Source organism: Eubalaena glacialis, chromosome 2 (assembly GCF_028564815.1).
Source record: "Eubalaena glacialis isolate mEubGla1 chromosome 2, mEubGla1.1.hap2.+ XY, whole genome shotgun sequence".
Lineage (NCBI taxonomy): Eukaryota > Metazoa > Chordata > Mammalia > Artiodactyla > Balaenidae > Eubalaena > Eubalaena glacialis.
The window spans coordinates 169851103-169871991 of NC_083717.1; the positions used below are offsets into that span (position 1 = coordinate 169851103).

At 45.2% G+C, this 20889-nt stretch overlaps 1 protein-coding gene across 3 annotated transcripts; it reads left to right on the forward strand.

The window, feature by feature from the left end:
• Positions 1–1007: 1007 nt before the first annotated feature.
• Positions 1008–18448, forward strand: CIPC (CLOCK interacting pacemaker). Of its 3 annotated transcripts, none has more exons than XM_061182749.1 (4): positions 1008–1138; positions 6830–7017; positions 11430–11599; positions 14972–18448. In XM_061182749.1, exons 2-4 carry the CDS (start codon positions 6882–6884, stop codon positions 15863–15865), a joined length of 1200 nt encoding a protein of 399 aa, XP_061038732.1. In that variant the 5' UTR covers positions 1008–1138; positions 6830–6881; the 3' UTR covers positions 15866–18448. The 3 variants fall into 3 exon arrangements, with proteins under 3 accessions (XP_061038732.1, XP_061038734.1, XP_061038733.1); XM_061182751.1 differs by lacking the exon at positions 1008–1138 and adding an exon at positions 1212–1232; XM_061182750.1 differs by lacking the exon at positions 1008–1138 and adding an exon at positions 2857–2879.
• The last annotated feature ends 2441 nt before the right edge of the window (positions 18449–20889 follow it).

Consider the following 20889-nt stretch of genomic DNA (forward strand, 5'->3'; position numbering starts at 1 on the left):
AACCCACTTTTCATCTTATTTAATTTTAATCAGTTTCAATACCTCCTAGTGACTAGTGGCTAACCTACTGGACACGTCAGCTCTAGAACTTGCCTCTACCGGTGAGCAATCTTTAAATTCACCCGTGTCCTCTTTTCCACCTGTGAAGGAATTTTTCTAACCTAAGAAGTAACCTTCACTGATTCAACGCATCAGAACTTTAAATGGTCCCAATCCCTTTTTTTCTTTAGTGTGTTCGTTGTGACACTTCAAGAACTGGCGTGAGAAACAGGATCCATGTGAAACTCAACATCTCGGTCAGTCGCACAGGACAAAGTGAGTCATACATCAAATGACATGAAATCATCCCACAAGAAATGCTGATTGCGTCTCTGCCTCGTGAAGCACCGTCTGGAGGGATGGTAGGGGACGCAAACCAACCGCCGCGACAGGCGTGGCAACAAAGTGAGCAGCGCGCCGGGCGGTCCGGGCAAGCCTCCTTCGGGCCGAGACAAGGAGAGGCTGCCAGCCTCCCCTCCCACGCCGGCCGCCTCCGCACGAGTTCGCGTGCAAGTCAGCATGGCCTGTCCCGGTCCCCAACCCTAACGGCGTGCCGGTGTACAAACCGAGAGAGCTGTTTCCCCCGACCGACTTCCACCCACGCCCCCGGGAGAATCACTCCTCTTGCCTTGTCCGCTAGAAGCCGGCCCACCCCGGCTTCTCCGGACCCCGCCTCTGAACCACGCCCCCCAGCAGCTCGTTGCTCAAGATCCCCGTACAAAATGGCGGCTGGGCCTGGAGAACCAACCATAGAGACGCCCACCTTCCGCGGAGAGCGCGCCGACCTCTTAAGGACGCCCGCGCCTCCCTGAGAGGCGTGCCGACGTCGTCTTCCGGCGGAGACGAAACAGCGGGCGCCGCCAAGGGCCCTTCTAGGAGAACAGCGAGCAGTCTCGGTGGTGCCGGGTCATCCGAGCCGTGTCACGTGTCTGGCGAAAGCCGTCGCGGAGGCTGGGAGGAGGAGAAATGGGCGGGAGGACTGGGGGATAGCTTGAGACCCGACAACGACGGGGTTGTCATGGAGCCGCGGGGCCGGGCTCGCGCATGCGCCACTCTACTCGCGGATCGTCCGGTCGCGGAGCGGCGACCCCGGTCCTAGGTGAGGAAAGGAGGGCTGAGGGTGAAGGGGGAGGGTTTGGGCGAGGAGCGTGGGAAAAGGAAGTGGGAGTAGGGGAGAGAAGAAGGGAAGCAAGGTAGGCAAGAGGCAGAGCCGGGACTTTCGGGGGACAGAGGGCCAAATGATGGGAGCAGGGGGTGGTGCGTTCCTCCCCCATTTAGTTGGTCGGTTTTGCTGCGAGGGTCAGGACTGCGTGGCAGAGGAGGTCGCGGGTGAGGAGGGGGCTGTGTGTGGGGAGCAATTGGGGTAAGACTGTTAGGGCGGGTGAGCCCTGGTCTAGCCCTGGGGGCAACAGCCGGCTGGGCATCCCGGCGGGGGAGCGCCTGGAGGCCCGCCGTGCTGTGAGCAGAGGGGCAGGGAATGGGCAGGTGAGTGGGCGCGGGAGCTGGTAACCCTGTGAGGGTCCTGGGCCTCCCGTTTGGGGATGAGGGGTAGTGCTCTGTTCTGGGCCCGGGGCACAGGTGTGCTGTCTTTTTCAGAGACTTGCTGTCACCCACTTTGCTGGTTCTTTCCCCTGGGTGACCAGCTTGCCAGGCGTGGTGCCAGGGGGTGGGGAGGTGGGAGAGAAGGTGGGCATTGCCAAGTAAGGAGTTAGTGGTTAGTGTGGGCGGGTTCAGAGGAGCTCTGATCCAGGCCCAGGGCACAGGCCGCAGCCAGGCTCCCTGTTATTGCCCAAGTCCTGGCAGTAAGCGTTGCCTGGGCGTTTGCCCTGGGAGGCTGGTGGTATGCCAGTCACAGCACAGTCCTAGGGTCTGCCCAGTTCTGCCCTGCTGAGCTGGCAGGCTGATGGATGCCTGGAGGGCTCTCCTGCTGTCTGGCACAGATGTATCGTGGGCTGGTGCGAATGGGGGGTGGGTGGGCACTGTTAACTGTGAACCCTTCTCCAAGCAGGGGATTTGAGGAAGTTCTCTAATCTTATCTCCTCTTTGAAAGAGGAGAGTGGAGTGAGCCATACCAGGTTCCAAACAGAGGACATTGTATGTTCAGGATCTTTGACATGAATTTGCAGCCAAGCTGGAGCATGGAAATGGATGTGAAGGGGAAGATGAATATTAGAGATTTAGGTAGATGGGGTTTTTTTCCTCCTTTGTTAAAAAATCCACAGACATTCCCCCAGAATGGTACCTCCGAATATGCAGACCAAGAGAAAATGACTTCAGAGAAAACCTAGTAATGTATTTATAATTCCTAGTAATGTATTTATAATTCCAGCAATTACTCATGGCTTTCTGGGTGGCAAGGTCTTAATTTTCTATGGCCTTGTCACTTTACTGTATTTAAGCCTCCGCTTCGGCTTTCACCTCACACCTCTGTCCATGCATGCCTGTTAAACACATGACACATTTTAAAAAGAACTTGAGCTCTCAGGAAAGTTGCCAAGTATCTATAAAAGGAGAGATCTGTGAGCAGCATTTCAGATCCTTCCCTTGTACACCTTGGGTCTCCTTTTTATCGTAGGCCTAAATCTCCATAGAGATTGTTTGTGGATTAGACCAACCTCTAATTTGGTTGCTGGATTTACCCTGAGGTTTCAGCTTAGAATAAGGGGTGGATGAGATACCTGTTTCCTGCAGGAGACCAGACCTGGACCTGAGGTGACCATGGTGTTTGGAAATGCAGACTCTTGACCTTCAAGGTGTTCAGGTATTTTGGTGACAGCTCAGCTGCTAGGGCTGTCAGCAAGACTCAGCACGACAGAAGAGTTGTTGGAATTTATTATTCTGTGAGTACCTCACACATGAATTGTTGGGCGCTGAGGTTGCAAAGATGAAAAGACAACCCTTGAGGTTGAAGAGACAAACAGATAATTAGACTCTAATGTAAGAAGTGCATAAATAGAAGAACCAAGTGCTGTGGAGCACTTGTTAGAATTTTATCTTATACCTATTTACGTAAACCTCCTAGATTTATTGATTCACTTTCCATTGTGAGTTTTAGTGTATATTGTTCTCTGTGGGAACCTTTTGGACAGTGTGTTACATGTGCACTTGTAAGAGGCCCATTTCGGGTCAGTCCAAGCTTAACTTGGAGTCCTAATGCAGAGTTAGGCTCGTGAGGATCTGAGATGTTTGTAAGGCAGTCGTAGTGGTTTCCAGTTTGTGCCAGGGAGCAGAGATGGCACAGTGGGTATGAGCTTGGTAACCCATTTTCAACCCCTGGTCAGCTTATGAGCATCCAACTTTATTGTAAAATAATACTGAAGAGGCAAAAAAAAATCTTCTTGAGGTTTTCAAACTTCGCTATTGGTCTGGCCCTGGGTTTGAGAGCACTAGTAGTAAATGCCATCACTCTGCCTCTCTCTTGTCGAGGGCCTCGTCTGGTGCTGTGTATGAATGGGTCTGTTGTTCACTGGCTAATTGACGTCCTCAGCGTCACTCCCAGGAGGGAAGTGCCTCTTTCAGGGAGAATAGGTCAAGTTGGCATGTAGCCCTTCATTCTCTTTCCCACTTGAACTTCCCTGGGACACTAAGACTATCTGCTGCTTGAAGAGAACTTTACTTAGGACACATCCAAAGCAGTCAGTTTACTATTCTAAAGTAGATTATGCATTCTTTATTTCCAGTTGCCACCAATTCCCCAGGATCTAAAATTTTAGCATCTGTTCTCCTTTTTTTTTTTTTTTTAAATTTTTTTTAATTTTTACTAATTTTTGGCCGTGGTATTCTATTTATTTATTTATTTATTTATTTTTTGGCTGTGTTGTCTCTTCGTTTCTGTGCGAGGGCTTTCTCTAATTGTGGCAAGTGGGGGCCACTCTTCATCGCGGTGCGCGGGCCTCTCACTATCGTGGCCTCTCTTGTTGCGGAGCACAGGCTCCAGACGCGCAGGCTCAGTGATTGTGGCTCACGGGCCTAGTTGCTCCGCGGCATGTGGGATCTTCCCAGACCAGGGCTCGAACCCGTGTCCCCTGCATTAGCAGGCAGATTCTCAACCACTGCGCCACCAGGGGAAGCCCTGTTCTCCTTTTAACATCAACGTTTCAGCATTTTGATTCCACAACCAATATTGTCCTATTCTCAGATGAGCCAGATAAATTCCTGTGTATTTTCTGTAGCTCCGTTGACTACACTTTAATAACAGTAGCAAGACCTTGTTCATTGTCTTGTCACAAGGATTGTAGAAGTTGGAGTGCTTTATCTAAAATGCCTGTGAAATAATCCATTTCATAAGATAATGTGAAACTTTGTCAGGGTCTTAATTAGTTGCAACTAACATGAGCTATCTTCCTAATCTAAGTCAATAGTAGGGTCAGACTTGAATTAAGTCTAATTGCCCATCCACCACCGATGTTTGCTTCCATTTTTGAAAAAGCCCTCTATTCACTTTCAGACAGTATTATTTCAGGAAAATGAAGCTATGTACATTTGTTGGGTTTCATACAAAAGGATCCTGATTTAATTAGAGATAGTTTTACATTTTATTCTGCTTTTTAAACTGGATTGTCCATGCTGTCAAACTTCATAGCCGTCCAGTAGAGCGATGTGCTTTTGCATAGCGCCATGCAAGATGTGACAGTGCCATTGTTTATCTTTCATGCACGTAGTACTAAACGTGCTCTGTCAAAGAGTGCTTGGTTGACATGGATTGAATGGGGAAGCCAGTCCCCTTAAATGAGTTAGATATGGTACAAAATAATTTTAACTTGGAATTGAGTTTAAAATTCTGATCAGTGTGCGTTCCCTTTAGTCCACTTCTACTGTATGCAAAAGTATGAGCAAGAGGGTTTCTCAGGGATGCCTGTAAACCTCCTTGTCTTCTATTTAATTTTATATTGAATCCCTCCTCTGCTTCTGGAGTAGTTAATGTTCTTCACTAGATCCTGTATTAGCAGAAATGTTCACACTCGGCATTTTCAGGGTATTTCAGATACAGTGCTGTTTGGCAGGGGGCCATGTTTCTCTCTACTCAGAAGGACAAATGGATGGAGTCGAGAATGGATTGTGAATAAAAACGCCACTGGGTGTTGCTTAAACCTACTATCTTAGTCCATTTGGGCTGTCATAACAAAATACCGCAGACTGGGTAGCTTATAAACCACAGAAATTTATTTCTCACAGTTCTAGAGGTTGAAAGTCCAATCTCAGGGTGCCAGCATGGTCCAGGGAAGGCCCTCTTTCAGGTCACAGACTTCTCACTGACTGTGGTGGAAGGCGCTAGGAACCTCTCTGGAGCCTCTTGTAAAGCTCTAATCCCATGAGGTGAAGCCCTCATGACTTAAGCCCCACCTCCTAATATCATCATCTTTGGGGGTCAGGATTTCATATATAAATTTTGGGGGGACACAAACATTCAGACTATAGCACTCTGCAGTTCCATTATTATTGTTTTCCCTGTTGGTCCCCTGTTCTCTTTATCCCTGCAGTATCCTTACAGCTGGCATCCCTTGGCGATTCAGAGGGCCTTGTTAAAATATCTTGAAGGGCTCGTTGCTCTCATACTTTGCACTGTTAGCCTAGTTCTGGATCTGCTTTGGACTAGCTGTGTGTCACTGGATCAAATCTAGGCTTCTTTCCAGGAAGTGGGCGACCAGGTCTGTTTGATTCACTCTAAACCCCCATTCCTGGCACGATGCCTGGTTCATAGCAGGCACTTGATAAATATTTTTATTTATTTATATATTTTAATTAATTAATTTATTTATTTTTGGCTGTGTTGGGTCTTCGTTGCTTCGCACGGGCTTTCTCTAGTTGTGGTGAGCGGGGGCTACTCTTCGTCGCGGTGCGCGGGCTTCTCATTGTCTTGGCTTCTCTTGTTGCGGAGCACGGGCTCTAGGCGCACGGGCTTCAGTAGTTGTGGTGCATGGGCTCAGTAGTTGTGGCGCACGGGCTCAGTAGTTGTGGCTGACGGGCTCTAGAGCACAGGCTCAGTAGTTGTGGTGCACGGGCTTAGTTGCTGTGAATCATGTGGGATCTTCCTGGACCAGGGCTTGAACCCGTGTCCCCTGCATTGGCAGGTGGATTCTTAACCACTGCACCACCAGGGAAGTCCAATAAATATTTTTAAATGACTGAATGTAACTTATCTGAGCCTCAACTTCCTCCTCTGAAAAATGGGATAGCAACTGAGGAGGACATTGTGAGGCTCAAGGAAAGAACCTTAACAGCAGTAATGTTATGGGCGTTTGTGGAATCAAAGCACTATTATATATGGTCTTATGTGTGCATAGAAGTGCTTTTTAAGCCAAAATGTAGCATGCATATATAAGGAGTTGTTTTTACTCTGTTCACTACCTCATCCAAAGAAGTGGAAAGTTAATTTGAGAAACTACACTCTGGGAGGTGGCAGAAAGTCCGGGGCCTGCAGATGTATCCTGGGAAGCAAGCCTGGTCCGAGGTGGGCATCCCCTCTGCTTTCCTCCCTCAGGGAGCATTCCAGAAAGCCTAATCAAATGTGTCTTTGTTAGCAGTTTACAAAGCTTCCACTGAGAATGTGGTTTGTGTGCTTTGCATTTGTAATGGAATTAGAGGGCAGTGAGAGGACAGTGAACCTCGTTTTGGGTGGAAACCATTCTACTGTAGAGTAAACTTGTAGTCTTTGTCAGCTGAGACCGCTGAGAAAGTGCACACAGAGCAAGTGGGCGCGCCGGTGTTCTTTGCCCTTAGTTTACTCACCATTTGCCTCACCTGTCTCAGCTCTTCAGGCAATGACTTCTTATGTGTTTGTTTTTCACAGGGCAGTCCAGATGAAAAGAGTACTGATGAATGCACTTCCAGCCCAGTAAAACATGGAGAGGAAGAACCCATCCAGAGAGGGCTCTAGAAGGCTCTCAGCCAAACTAAGCAAAGGCCCAGAGATGAAAAAAGTGTCTCATCAACTCGGCATGGCAGCTGCTGAGTCAGATAAGGACTCTGGATTTTCAGGTTAAAAATACCTTATCATTTCTACATTGTAATGAATGATTTTCCTCCGTAAAAACTCATTTGTGTGATAAGGATGGGAAGATTTCACCCACAGGAGAAATAGTTTTCTGATCTCTTCAAATGGTAATTCTGTTGCCATATGGCGGGGTACTCATCCCAGTCACGGTGGGGTTAGTTCTGAAGGAATGATTTGACATCTTTTTTCAACTTAGACCCTCAACTTTAAATCTTATATTTCCAACTGTGGCAAGTGGTTACTGGAAAAATATATTTAAATACTCATAATTCTATTGTCTTATCTCCTTTTTCATAAGAACAGTTACATTGCAGGGAAAAAAACCTGCATGTTGTCACCACATGTAACAAATTAAACAAAAGTAGTATATAATTTGTTAAGATAACTTTTTTGCTGAGAAAGTATTTGCTGTGTTTAAAAACATTTCCCCCCATAACCCATCCCTGCCAGTATTTGTGCCTTTTGTATTTGGACTATGAGCCTCCTGGCCCAATTCCAAACTTGAGTATCTATTAGAGACAAGAAAGCAAGACAGTTTTCCTTATTGGTTTGTCTTATACTTTATCTGAAAGGACTAGTTGCGTACCCAGTAAATCTTTTAATTTTGTGCCGAGGCTTTTTTATTTCCAGGTCTGAGAGTAGTGGCTTAAATATGGCTCTAGTGTCAACATTTTGGCCCAGGGGATGCAGAGGGGTGATGCCAGGGGATTCTGGCTGGGTTAGCATCCTGAGAGTGGAGCCCTCTCCTGGAGAAAGATTTATATTATCCAGCCCACAGAGACTTACCAGTCCACCGTGTTGATTTATTAATTTATAGTGAGAAATGCAGCTGTTAGGAAAACTAGAACTCTGTCATCCTTAGATTGGTGTATTTTCTCCCTGTAGGTATGCTGCACGGGAAGCCAAATTATAAATAGACTGTTGCTCAGAGGAACAGAGCACCGTCCTAGGGATTCAAATAAGGACAGTTCAGGGAAGGGAGGGCAGGTTTATAGCCCTTTGGGTTTTTCTTCTCAATCTTTTTTTTTTTTTTTTTTTTTTATTTATTTATGGCTGTGTTGGGTCTTCGTTTCTGTGCGTGGGCTTTCTCTAGTTGTGGCAAGCGGGGGCCACTCTTCATCGCGGTGCGCGGGCCTCTCACTATCGCGGCCTCTCTTGTTGCGGAGCACAGGCTCCAGACGCACAGGCTCAGTAATTGTGGCACACAGGCCCAGTTGCTCCGCGGCATGTGGGATCTTCCCAGACCAGGGCTCGAACCCATGTCCCCTGCATTGGCAGGCAGACTCTCAACCACTGCGCGACCAGGGAAGCCCCCTCTTCTCAATCTTTTAGCATTGTTTCCCAAGCTTGCCTCATCATAAGGCTCGTCTGAGGCATTTGTTAAAAATACTGATCACCAGACCCCTCTTCTGGAGGCTGTGATATTGAGGGTCTGGGGGAGGACCTGGAATGTGAGTTTTATATTTTTACAAGTGTCTCTGGTGATTCCTATGATCAGACAGGTTTCGGAAACTTTGCAGGCCTAGTGTCTTTTTTTTTTCTTTCTTTTAATATCGTGTTTGGTTTTTGTCTGTTTTTCGTATCATGAAGGTAATACATGCTCATGGTAGAAGCTTAGAAATTTAGGTACATGCAAAGAAGAAAACAAACATTAGCCATAATCCCACCCCTTGTTATTCTCAATACTGTGGCCATTTTGGTACTTCTTCCAATAACTTCAGTTCTGTCAGACCAGCTGTTCTGTAGCATGTCCCAAAGTCTGGATAGTTTTTCTAATAGTTTCCTATTCTCTATGCAGAAGTGCCTTAAGAAGTATTGTGCTGTTCAGACATAAGGCAGTATCAAAAATACTCAAATTCATTATGCTCCAGAAAGTGGCCCGTGAATACCTTCAGCCACATCTGGGCCAGGTGCCAGTGGTTTCGTCACTGCCTGAGTTATCGTTCCAGTTACCTTGGGATGTGATGTAATTCGCAATTATTAATTAGCTGCAGTCCATATTAAGATTTTTCCCATTGTCCCAATAGTGGCCTTTATAATTGTTAGTCTTTTTGTATATTTGTTTGTTTTGGGTCCAGAACCCAGTTGAAGGCTGTGCATTTCATTTAATTGTCCCTGTCTTTTTTTTTTTTTAATTTTAAAATTTATTTATTTATTTAATTTTTGGCTGCGTTGGGTCTTTGCTGCGCTGGCTTTCTTTAGTTGCGACGAGCTGGGGCTACTCTTCGTTGTGGTGCGTGGGCTTCTCACTGCAGTGGCTTCTCTTGTTGAGGAGCACAGGCTCTAGGCGCATGGGCTTCAGTAGTTGTGGCACGTGGGCTCAGTAGTTGTGGCTCGCGGGCTCTAGAGCACAGGCTCAGTAGTTGTGGCACGTGGGCTTAGTTGCTCCGCGGCATGTGGGATCTTCCCGGACCAGGGCTGGAACCAGTGTCCCCTGCCTTGGCAGGTGGATTTTTAACCACTGTGCCACCAGGGAAGCCCTGTCCCTGTCTTTTAAATCTTATTTAGTCTAGACCAGCTCCCTCGTCTTCCCGTTCTTTTTTTTTTGGGACATCATCATCTTTAAAGGAGTTAGGCCTGTTGTTTTGTAGAATGTTTCACACTGGATTTCTCTGGTAGCTTCCCCATTATCAGAAATAGGCTAAACATTTTTTTAATAGAAAACTAAATTTTTGATGTTACATCCTTCTCATTGCAACACATAAGGTGACTCCTAAGTGTGTCTTATTCTTGGTGACACTCTGATTAAAGGAGTAGGTGTATACCAGATTTCTTTATTGCAAAAGTACTCTTTTCTCTTTGTAATTAATGAGCAATTTATGGGATGATACTTTGAGATTGTGTGACTATCCTGTTCCCCAATAAACTCTTGACTAGTGATTTTAGCATCCATTGATGATCCTTGCCTGAACCAATTACAACATTTGTGGTTTGAAAATGGTGATCTAATTCTATCATTCCTTGTACATTTTATTAGCTGACAGCCTTCTCTAAAGAAGTACTTCTCTCCTCTGCCCCCTTTTTTGAGCATCACTGTGGATTCACGGAATTTTTTTCTGATTTTGTTTGTCAGTCCATTATCATTATTCTTTTTGATACTCAAATTGTCCCACATTTGGTCAGTGGGAGTCCCTTCTAGGTGGCGCCTGTGTCTTTGACATGTCCCCATTTGTGTTGGAGCACTTCCTTGCTTTCTGGGACAGTAAGATGTCCAGGCTCATCTTGCACCTTCCCTGCCAAAGATATCAGCCATTTCTCCAAGGAGCCCTGGTTTCCTTTTTGTGCAGAATGGCATTTAGAAACCAAGATACATGTACAAGGTACGCACTTTTCTTCTGAAGTCCTTTGTTTCTGGCCTAACAGTTCTTAACTAGAGGTGCACATTTGGATTACTTGTAGTGCTTTGTGAAAATAACACGTGCCTGGACACCAGATAAGTCAATTCAGTAGAGTGAGGGGAAGACCCCAACACCAGTAATTTCTAAAAAGCATCTTTGGAGAATCTGATTAAATGCAAGTGTTGACAGTTGCTCTCTTCTAAATTATAGTCACATTCCAGTCCTGCCTCATCCAGACAACTCTGAGATTCTTGATGAGCATTTAGGGTATTCCCAGACTCCTCACTGGCAGGGTTACTGCAGTCTCTTGGTTTACTCCAGCAGGGAGCTAATTAAGCCCTTTCGGTATGGATTTCACGTAGAGCAGCCTTCTTTTCTTTGTGGCAGAGAGTGTCTTTCCATCACCCATTGTGCAGAAGCCCCAGTGGGCACACTCAGCATGCATTTAGGACACTAACAAAGGAGGTGCTTAACTGGGTGGAGGAGGAAAACAAAGAAAGACACATTGTAAACCTCATCTTGATGAACTTATCCAGAATTTTACAATTAGAAAACTTAGGAGGAAGCTATTTTAATTTCAGCGTGGAGGTAAGTCTTGAGGTTTTATAGGTTGGTTTTGTTTTTGTTATTATTGTTACATCATGTAGTGCCCAGAGCCTCTAAAGGTCTTATTAATCTTGCCCCAAGTCACACGCACACTTCTCTTCCCTTTCGACAACAGATTCTTAAGAGTGATGAGCTAACTTTGAAGGCTTTACCCACTTCTCCTGTAGACTGGTGATGGTTACTTTCTCATGAACCCAAATGGATGCAGGCTTTTGTCTGTAATAGAGTTAGAAGGGAAGTCAGCTGTCCTCGGGCAGTGATTCTCAATCTTTTGGGGTGGGAGGGATAATTATGGCTCCCATTGAGAATCCAGTGAAAGTTAAAGACCTACTCCTCAGAAAAATTCACAAAAACACATATGGCAAATGTTCCATTCCGTTTCAAGGGGTCCATGGCTCCCCAGGAGGACTGGTTAAGAGCCTGAGTGAACTGACCATCTTTCTGCCCACCAGATGGCAGCTCTGAATGCCTGAGCTCGGCAGAGCAGATGGAGTCTGAGGACGTGCTGAGCGCCTTAGGCTGGAGCCGAGAAGACAGGCCAAGGCCGAGCGCCAAGCCTGCGAGCGGTGCCTTCCCAACACTGGCCCCCGTGGTTGTCATGAAGAACGTGCTGGTCAAACAGGTGAGGAGGGCTGAGCTCTCGTAACTTCTTTGCACACTAGAGTTTCTGAGCTTCCTGTGCACAGAGCTCCTCCCTCTCTGCCAAGGAGAGATGTGAGAAGCAGACCACCGGCACCACACCAACACGTGCTTCTGTGCTGGGAAGAGGTTGTGTCCTTTCAACTACTGACGGTGTTTGAAAAAGGAATACAAGAGTCATCACATGTGTTCTCATTTTCCAGACAGTAAGACTATTTTATTTCTGTGTCCCTAGTTTGTCCAAAGCGATCTGGAATACTTTAGTCATGTTTAAAGGAACCAAGCAGAAATGTCCTAACTTCTATAGTGCATTCTAAGATATGACAGAATTCAAGGTAGAAACAAGAGGATCTCTTTTTAATTTGACTGGGACTTTTAGAAATATTTTTTTGAGAAGTAGAGGCAATTTCCCTGTTTCTCATGTTACATTCTGAGCACTTTCTTAGTAATCAGCCTAAGCTATGTCATTAGTGAGAAAGGAGCTCTTTGGGTTAGGTATGGCTGTACCAGCAGACTCCACACAGCATTGTTGAGGAATTGAAAAATAACCCTGTTTCAGGCTTTCTTATATAACTATGCAAATTATGCGATTATTGTCTAGATACGAAAGAAAAGAAGATGTAGATAAAAATCTAAGCTAAGCCCCAGTGTTTGAAACAAACAACTCAATCACATGAACTTAAAGAACATGTAACCTTACCCTACTTTGCTCTAAAGTAGATCAGTCCTCGCGTGGGCCCGTTGATGAGGTTACTCAAAGCTAGTGAAGTTTGAAATCTGGCTGCTGTATGTTGTTGACCTTCCCCCCTTAGGTAGAAGAACGTGGCTGTAGCCTGACAGGAGACCTTAATGTCTTAACTATTACCTAGTTATTGCTGAACAACACAAACTGATTTTCAACAAGGCAACCTGGTGAGTTTGGAAAAAGAATTTGCAGATATTTGCTTGGCAGATCACATCTCAGCTGGAAGCACAGCTCTCCTCACTGAAGTGAGGCGAGAGAATAAAGACATGAAATGGAGCCCAAATGAAATTGTCCAGGCCCCACCGGTGCTTCTCAGGGCTTCCTGTCTCCTGCTCTTTCCTCCCTGCCTTCCTCTCTGGCCCCCTGGTCACTCTTTCTTAGGCATCTTCGTTGATTGTTGTGGGCGAGGCTGGCAGCTCCAGAGGGCTGAGAACAGCCCGCAGTTGCAGGGTGAGTAGGCAGGCCCAGCAGAGCCATCTTCTTCAGGACAAAGACCCACTGGGAAGGCTGCTGGGCTTGATCAGGAGACAGGAGGCTTGGGGGCAGACTGACCTGATGGAGGAGTCTGGGAGTTTTGTTTTCTCACATATGCTGGAATCCAGCACAGTCCAAATTTAAAAGCATTATACACTTTTAAAAATCTCTGCTTATTGCATAATGTCTTAATTATTGCTGCTTGGTTTTAGGATTTTTCTTTTGAGGCTCTGATTCCAGTTCTGTCACCAGACTGCGTGATCTTACACACAATTACTTAATCACTGTGAACTTCATTTTCCTCATCTTTAACATGAGGCTAGGATTGATTCTAGAGATCCTATCCAAGACCCTATGATTCTGAGATCCTATCCAAGTCTAAAATCTTGTCTGGTATTCCCTCAGGTGATTTCAATAAGAATGGTACCTTGTAAAATCTAAATTAGAACAAATAAGCTAAGTATCTAAGTGGGCATAACAATAGCATTAGGAAGAATAATCCAGTGAAATCACCTTGGGAAAGCAACGAGTTAGGTATTTTCTGGATCCGTTTGCCTTGTAGGTCAACCCTTATGGCATGAGTGAGCAGGGGAACAGCCTGAAGTTCTGCTCTTGACTGATCTGGACTAGGCTGATCTCTTCTTTGAAAGACCCCTGATTTTTGTATCTCCTCTGACGGGGGAGTGTGGTTGCTAGGCCCAGCATTGCTTGCTTATGGACATCCCAGAGTATATTTGAACACCAAGAGGGCTCCAGAATGGACTCTCCAGGTCATCCCAGCCTTTGCACAGGAGATGAACTGTAGTTGAACTTGGCCAAGAGTTCCTAAGCAGGTATCCAAGAAGCTGAAATGTATGCAAATCAGGTACCGGTGTGGGAGCAGAGTCCATCGCTTTCCTCAGATAAATCACATGACTGCACTCAGGGTAAGAGCCTCTGTCAGGCTCTCTCTCTGCCTAGCCTCATCTACACTCATATCTTTGGGCCCAGGTTGGAATTGGACTGGCTTTTAAATATTAGAGACAAGTTCATGGAATGTCCTTGTAATAAAGAGTCTGAGTCCATCTTTTAAATGAATAAATACATGTGAAAAGTAGCCATGCCCTTCTTTATTAGATTACTATCTGAATCAGTACTTTAATTAAAAATTAAAATGCATAATTGAGGAGTAATAGAACAAAAGCAATGTAGCAGAACGGTTTGGATGGGTTTTAGAGTCAGAGGATGGAATCCTATCTTCACCACTTAGTAGCTTGGGGACTGAAAGCAAGTTATTTCAACTTCCTAAGCCTCAGTTTCCTGTTTGTGAAAGGAAATGATAACTACCTCATGGGATCATTATGGCGATTCAGTGAGACAACGCATGTGACACATCACACACAGTGCTAGCCTGTGGTAAGCACTCGTACACGGTGGCTGTTCCTGCCTTGCAGAGCTTTGTGGTAGTCGGGCGTCATTGCCTTAAATACGGGGGCCCATGGACTCCTGACAATATGTAACTTTTTAATCAAAAATTGTTTTCAGGTAAAAGAGGTTCCAGATGTAACTAAATGAAGATAGACTGGTGTGAAGTCACTTTTACAGTATTGAGATTAGCACATTTTAACTCATGCCGGCAAATTGTACTATCCATCGTTTTTTTAAAAAAAAAAATTTTTTTTTTAAATTAAAAGAATTTTTTTTTAAATTTTAATTAATTTATTTATTTAAAAAAATTTTTTTGTCACATTGCACGACATGTGGTATCTTAGTTCCCCTGCCAGGGATCGAACCCGCGCCCCCTGCAGTGGAAACGTGGAGTCTTAGCCACTGGACCACCAGGGAAGTCCCCTGTCCATACTTTTATTGCCTTACTTGTGACCTTAACTATGTCACTACTTCACCTTCCTACAGTTTCTTTTTCTCAAGTGATAGCACTTGAATAAAGATAGCTATTTCCTCCAGTTTTCCCTTAAGAAAAAAAATATATGATGTCAGACCCAAATGAATTTTTAAGCCACATCTCCAGTCATGTTAAGAAGGGCTACCCCGTGTGTAAGGGAAGCTCCGTACTTACATCTGAGTGTTTGCTTTGCCTCTTGGACAGCTGCAGGTGACACGTCGTGTGCTGCTCTTTTCCTTTGCTTTTTCCTTCAGGGCGGCAGCTCATCCCAGCTCCAGTCGTGGTCTGTGCAGCCCTCCTTTGAAGTGATCTCAGCGCAGCCCCAGCTCTTATTCCTTCATCCACCTGTACCGTCTCCTGTCAGCCCGTGTCACGCTGGTGAGAAAAAGTCGGACTCCAGGAACTACTTGCCCATTCTCAACTCTTACACCAAAATAGCCCCACACCCAGGCAAAAGGGGCCTTTCCCTCAGCCCAGAAGAAAGAGGAGAAGGTGGAATGCAGAAGAAGATCTGTACTGAGAGACTTGGGCCAAGCCTGTCTTCTAGTGAGCCGACCAAGACTGGTGCCGGCCCATCCGGGCCCCCGACTCCAGCGCCCCCCAGCACCAAGCTTGCCGAGGACTCAGCTCTTCAGGGTGTGCCCTGCCTGGTGGCAGGTGGAAGTCCACAGACGCTTCAGCCAGTGTCCAGCAGCCATGTGGCTAAAGCTCCCAGCCTGACCTTTGCTTCCCCCGCCAGCCCTGTCTGTGCGTCAGACAGTACCCTGCATGGGATGGAGAGCAACTCCCCGCTGTCCCCGCTGTCAGCTAGTTACAGCTCCCCTCTGTGGGCTGCAGAGCCCCTCTGCCGCAGCCCAGATAGCCTTTCAGAGCAGCGGCAGAGCAAGCACAGGCGCTTTCAGAATACCCTCGTAGTCCTGCACAAATCTGGCTTGCTGGAGATCACTTTGAAAACCAAGGAGTTGATTCGTCAGAACCAGGCAACTCAGGTGGAACTAGACCAGCTAAAGGAGCAGACCCGGCTATTTATCGAGGCCGCCAAGAGCAGGGCTCCTCAGGCTTGGGCCAAGCTGCAGGCGTCTTTAACATCAGGGTCAGGTCATACTGGCAGTGACCTAGAAGCATTCTCCGATCAGCCAGACATATAACATAGAAGGCATAATTTCCTGTTACTTGAGTGGTTCTTTTTAACTCTTTTACCGTTATCTACTCCTGTTTCCCAAAGCTTATGTAAGAGCTTTCCTTTTAAACTTAAACTGTTCAGCGGTTCACTTACGAAGCCACGTGCCAATACCTGGCTGCTGTCTTAACCTGTGGTCTGTGCACAGTTTACCTTTGTCTCCGTTCCACTGAGGACCTCAGATTTGGGTGTCCTCGAGTCCCTCTTCCTTAGCCTGCAGGCACTTCGATGGATCACGGGGCAAAGCGGGAAAGATGCTTGTGGGGGGGCCCTTCTAGCTGTCACTTCCCACCATCCCACTCACTAACTACGATCAAGGATGCAGTGACGCAGACAAGCGTACAGAGTGACACCTGCCAAGCCAGGGAGTAGGTGACATAAGGAGCTTTTCGTGGATCTTCCCTTGAAGGTCTCAGTCACAGAGGAAAATACAAGAGGAGGGTGTTTGCATTCCACGAGGCATTGTGCCATTTGGGGGAAGCCTAAAATGCTTTCAAATGCTTTGGGCACACATTGGTCCTCGGATGCAAGCACTTAATCACTTAAAGCTTTGTTTCTTTAAACTCGAAAGTCAAGGGGAAAGGGTAGTACCATTAACTCGTACACTTTAATCATAAGCCAGATTTCTGTTAAACTGGTGGGTGAAATATTTCAGATTTGTAAAGTATGGAATGGATTTAGGACCATCTGGAGCTACAGTTGATGAACTGCTTTTTTGACTCAGTCTAAAGAAAGGAGAAATGGCTAGCATCTCTTGGTTGAGAGCTGGAAGATTCTGATAATTTATGCTTTTTTCTCTCTCTCTCTTCTTTTGAAACAATGCAAAAGAAGATTTTCTTATATGTGAAAATCCTGAAAGAGAGCTTCATGGTTCCCGATTGTGTAATGCAAGTCAGCCCTCTGCTACCATCTTTTTCCCCCCTTTGTTTTTACAAAAGAGGAAAGAAATGATTATTAAGCTTGATAAACTTTGAATTAAAATCATCATAAGGTTATGACATTAAGTCCACAAAAAATTGGGAAACGTTCTTATCCATTTTCTTTCCACATCCAGAGTTTTCATTTGTCTTATGTCACAGTGATGTGGAGCGGAGTCTTCTGTGTTTCTTTCATGCATTGGATTTGGCTGCAAAGCCAAAGGTGTAGTGGGTTATGTGAAGTCCATCTAGAAATGGAGAGTGTTATGAGAACTTGCAGATGATGCACACTCTTTCAGCCTCATTGTAAACTAGATTTCTAAGTAGTAAAGTTGCCAGCTTTTTATCCTCCCATTTAAAAATTTCATCCTCTTGAAAATCTTTGTACCAATTACTTTAGTAAGAAATTCTGTATGACCAACTTCATCTTTTCTGCAAGGAAAATGTTCTTGAAGTTCTACCAAGGCCAGAAGCTGATGCTCATGTTTGCTAGGTAGTTGTAACTCTTAACATAGTTTTAAAATTACAAGGCTTCAGATTGCCTGCATTTTGTTCTCAAACATGTACAATTTAGATATGACCCATTTAGAAGTAAACAACTCAGTAAAATCTTTAGACTCTCCTGGTAAATGCAGAATTATTACCTGCCATTTGCTTTCTGAAAGATTTCAAAAACCAGAGCAAATGTGTCTTTAAGCAGACTCTGCTCCTTTTAATATTTTTCTCTTGGCCCACACCCTTTGCCTCTCCTGAATCTGTGTGGTGCTGCAGGAGCTCTGCTCTGCACGCCATGCAAGGAAGCTTCCTTTTTGGCAGAGTATGTTTGGCAGCAAAGCTCTAGAAACAGGTGCCTTCAGAACAGCCTGGGCACCAGTCATGAGTCTTACTGAGTCAAAAATCTGAACACACTTGCTGAGAACCAAATTTATTCCTTCAGAAAAACCCTCTGTGGAGCTGTATGTGTCTTGGACTCTTCTTCCTAGATTAAGGTTTGCATTCCCTCCTGTCAGGTAAAAGACGATGAAAGCCGTCATTGATCCTCACTGCTGAGTGACAGGGAGAAGCAGCAACCACCCCCCCCCCCCCCGCCCCTGGCTCTTCTCTGATGTTGTAATTCAGTGTGGAAGTCTCTCTGGGCTCTTAGCATGGGTGCTCTTTACCTAGTGGAGCAGTAAGCAGATGAAGCCACTTAGAGAAGCTGGTCGTGGAAGGAGAGACCCACTGAGGCTAGCAGACATGTGGAGCCAGAAGCCAGATGGGCAAATGGAGGAACCTCGGAGTTGACTGGAAGGATCTCCGCTGGTTTCCCAAGGCTGTAAGTAGTAACGGTTTTAGTGATGCGTGATTTGATCTGGTATGAGGTTCTGTGGCAAAGCTGCTGTTTTCTAAAAGCCATTCTTAGCTCAAACCAACCCTTAAGAGAAGTTTTGGCAGATTGTGTTGGCAGTATTGAAACACATCTAGAAAAAGCTGCTGATTGAATTGGTTATGGGAATGGAGTTTGGTGACATTTGTAATTTATTACACTCATTGCTTTTTATCGATTGTGGTATTGTCTGACTTTACTATGATTCCTTCAGCAGAAAAGTAACTCTCGTGCATATATTGAAGTGTTTTTCCAGCTATGAATTCTTTAGGGTAGAGATTTATTTACCAAATGTGAATTCTTTTGAGGAAGTATGAAGTTTTGTAGAAATTGACTGTGAAATGTCGGAGAAAAATAAAAGTCACTTACTTGAAAACTATTTGGCCTTTGGGCTTTATAACTGCTTAAAATGCTAAGTGAAATCAAGAGTAAATGTTTGATTGATTTAGGTTTCGTACATATGTACTCGTGTCATTTGGGGATACTGGGATTAGTTACTGAACTTGTGGAAATTCATTGTTCAGACTCTCACCAGTGTGAACTTAAAGGAGATGCAGGCACTCTTAAGGCAAATGGATAGTCCAACTTTCCCTACAGTGATGGAGGTTTATATTGGGTGGGTTGGGAGGAGAGAGAGGAGAATACAATCCAATGATTTCTTCCATCTGATAACGACACTTTCACAAACAGAATTTTTAAGTGACAGAACCACTACAGTTGTCTCCTGGGATAAACTAAAGCCATATTAAGTGAAGTTCTTTCTACCACAGAGAGGTCCTTAGCAAGTTCATCTCCAAGCCTTTTCCTTCATGCTTCTCCGAGTTGATTCCTAAGGCTCTGCTCCTCATCAAGGTTCACCTACAGAGTCTCAACAGGGAGATGTGTCGTCTTCGCTGCTCTCTGAGGCCAGTCAGGACACCCCTCCTGGGGTTTTTAAGTCACTGGGAAAATAAAAAGCTTATCATCACTTAAAGGCCTGTAGGGTTGCCATAGTCTAATTCTTACAGCATTATTTCTGTTCTACACAATTTTCTAAGTAACTTTTAAAAAGATGGCTGTAAGACCACTAAAACGAACAAAAATGCGTAAAGATGGCTAGAAGAGGCCCCTCCTGAAATAGAGAACCGCCCTCCCATAAGAGATGGAATCTAGAGACACGAGAGTCACAGAGTGGATCCTGCAAGGCTTAGGAGAGCCCTGTTATTGTCGTCCCTGGCCCTTGGACATGATTCCTGTACGTGGAAATACCTGCCTGTTGCAAACATGTCTGTTTAATCCACGTCTTTTATGACATCATTGCAGATTGTAGCCTGGTGCAGTGGGGTCTAAAGACCTCCATGCACCTGTCACATCTGTCACTCATTAACTGGGTGACTTTGGATAAGTCACGGAACCTCTAGGTATCACTCCTCTCAGTTGAATAATAAAGAATTGGAACTGGTTCTCTCTATGGTGCTTCCCAACTCTAACCATTTGTAAGATCTCTATCTGTGTTACAGGTGAGGCTTAAAATTACAGATCTTCCTCATTTTACAGTGGGGTTATGTCCTGATAAACCCATCATAAGTTGAAAATATCCTAAGTCAAAAATGCATGTGGTACACCTGACCTACCGAACATCATAGCTTAGCCCAACCAACCTTAAACTTGCCCAGAACACTTACATTAGCCTACAGTTGGGCAAGATCATCTCACACAAAGCCTATTATATATTGATGTGTTGGATAGCTCATGTAATTTGTCGACTGCTGTACTGAAAGTGAAAACAGAACGGTTGTCTGAGTACAGAATGGCGGTAAGTATATTGGTTGTTGACCTTCGTGATCGCGTGGCTGACTGCGGGCTGCCCAGCATCACGAGAGGATCCTACTGCACATCACTAGGCCGGGGAAGAGATCAAAATTCAAAATTTGAAGTAGGGTTTCTGCAGAGTGCCTCTCTCTTTCGCACCATCGTGAAGTCAAAAAATCCTAAGTCGGAGACTGTCGGTAATCAATTAAATTTTAAAGAAAACCCTGGGTGCCTACAAAGTAGGTTCCTAGTGCTCTGGTTAGTTGATTTTAAGGTGTTCTGTCAGATTTTAAACTTATTATATGTGACTCTGGGAGAAGCATTTTGCCAGCCTGCACTGGTTTTGATTACCTAGTTGCAGCTAACATGGATTTACTAATTCCCAGATAAGAGACTGCCCTCGAATGAAGACTCATTCGCCCCAAAGGAGAATAATTGGGGATTAAATCAAATTATGTCCTTTCCTAGTCAGTCATCTGCCAATAGCTCTTTCATCTGAAATGAAGGACATAATGGGTTTTTATATTTTAGAGAGTATGTCAGTTTGCTTTTATCTTGTTCCAGATTTCTCTCCCCATAACCTTTTAATATTTTTCTCTTGGCCCACTCCCTTTGCCTCCCCGGAATCTGTGTGATGCTGCTTCAGCTCTGCTCTGTGCACCGTGCTAGGAAGCTTCCTTTTTGGCAGAGAAGATGTTTCTGCGTGTTTTCTAAGGAGCCTCTTAGGTTGGTCTAACATTATTTTAATGGTAAATAGTCATAGATCATGTAGATGTGGTGGTACTTTGTAAGGACTATATTCTGGTCCCAGGCTCTGGGTATCATCTTTCATCCCCACCGGGAGAGAGGTAAGAGATGAGGTCTGCCTGGGCGACACAGCACGAGCAGAGTGGCTGGAGGGAAAGAGGCAGCAGAAAG

Excerpts from the sequence above, each read along its gene's own strand:
- CIPC (XM_061182749.1), top strand. The coding sequence starts at position 6,882 with ATGGAGAGGAAGAACCCATCCAGAGAGGGCTCTAGAAGGCTCTCAGCC. Across the intron at positions 7,018-11,429 it reads TAAGGACTCTGGATTTTCAG|ATGGCAGCTCTGAATGCCTG; the intron begins GTTAAAAATACC and ends TCTGCCCACCAG. Across the intron at positions 11,600-14,971 it reads AGAACGTGCTGGTCAAACAG|GGCGGCAGCTCATCCCAGCT; the intron begins GTGAGGAGGGCT and ends TTTTTCCTTCAG.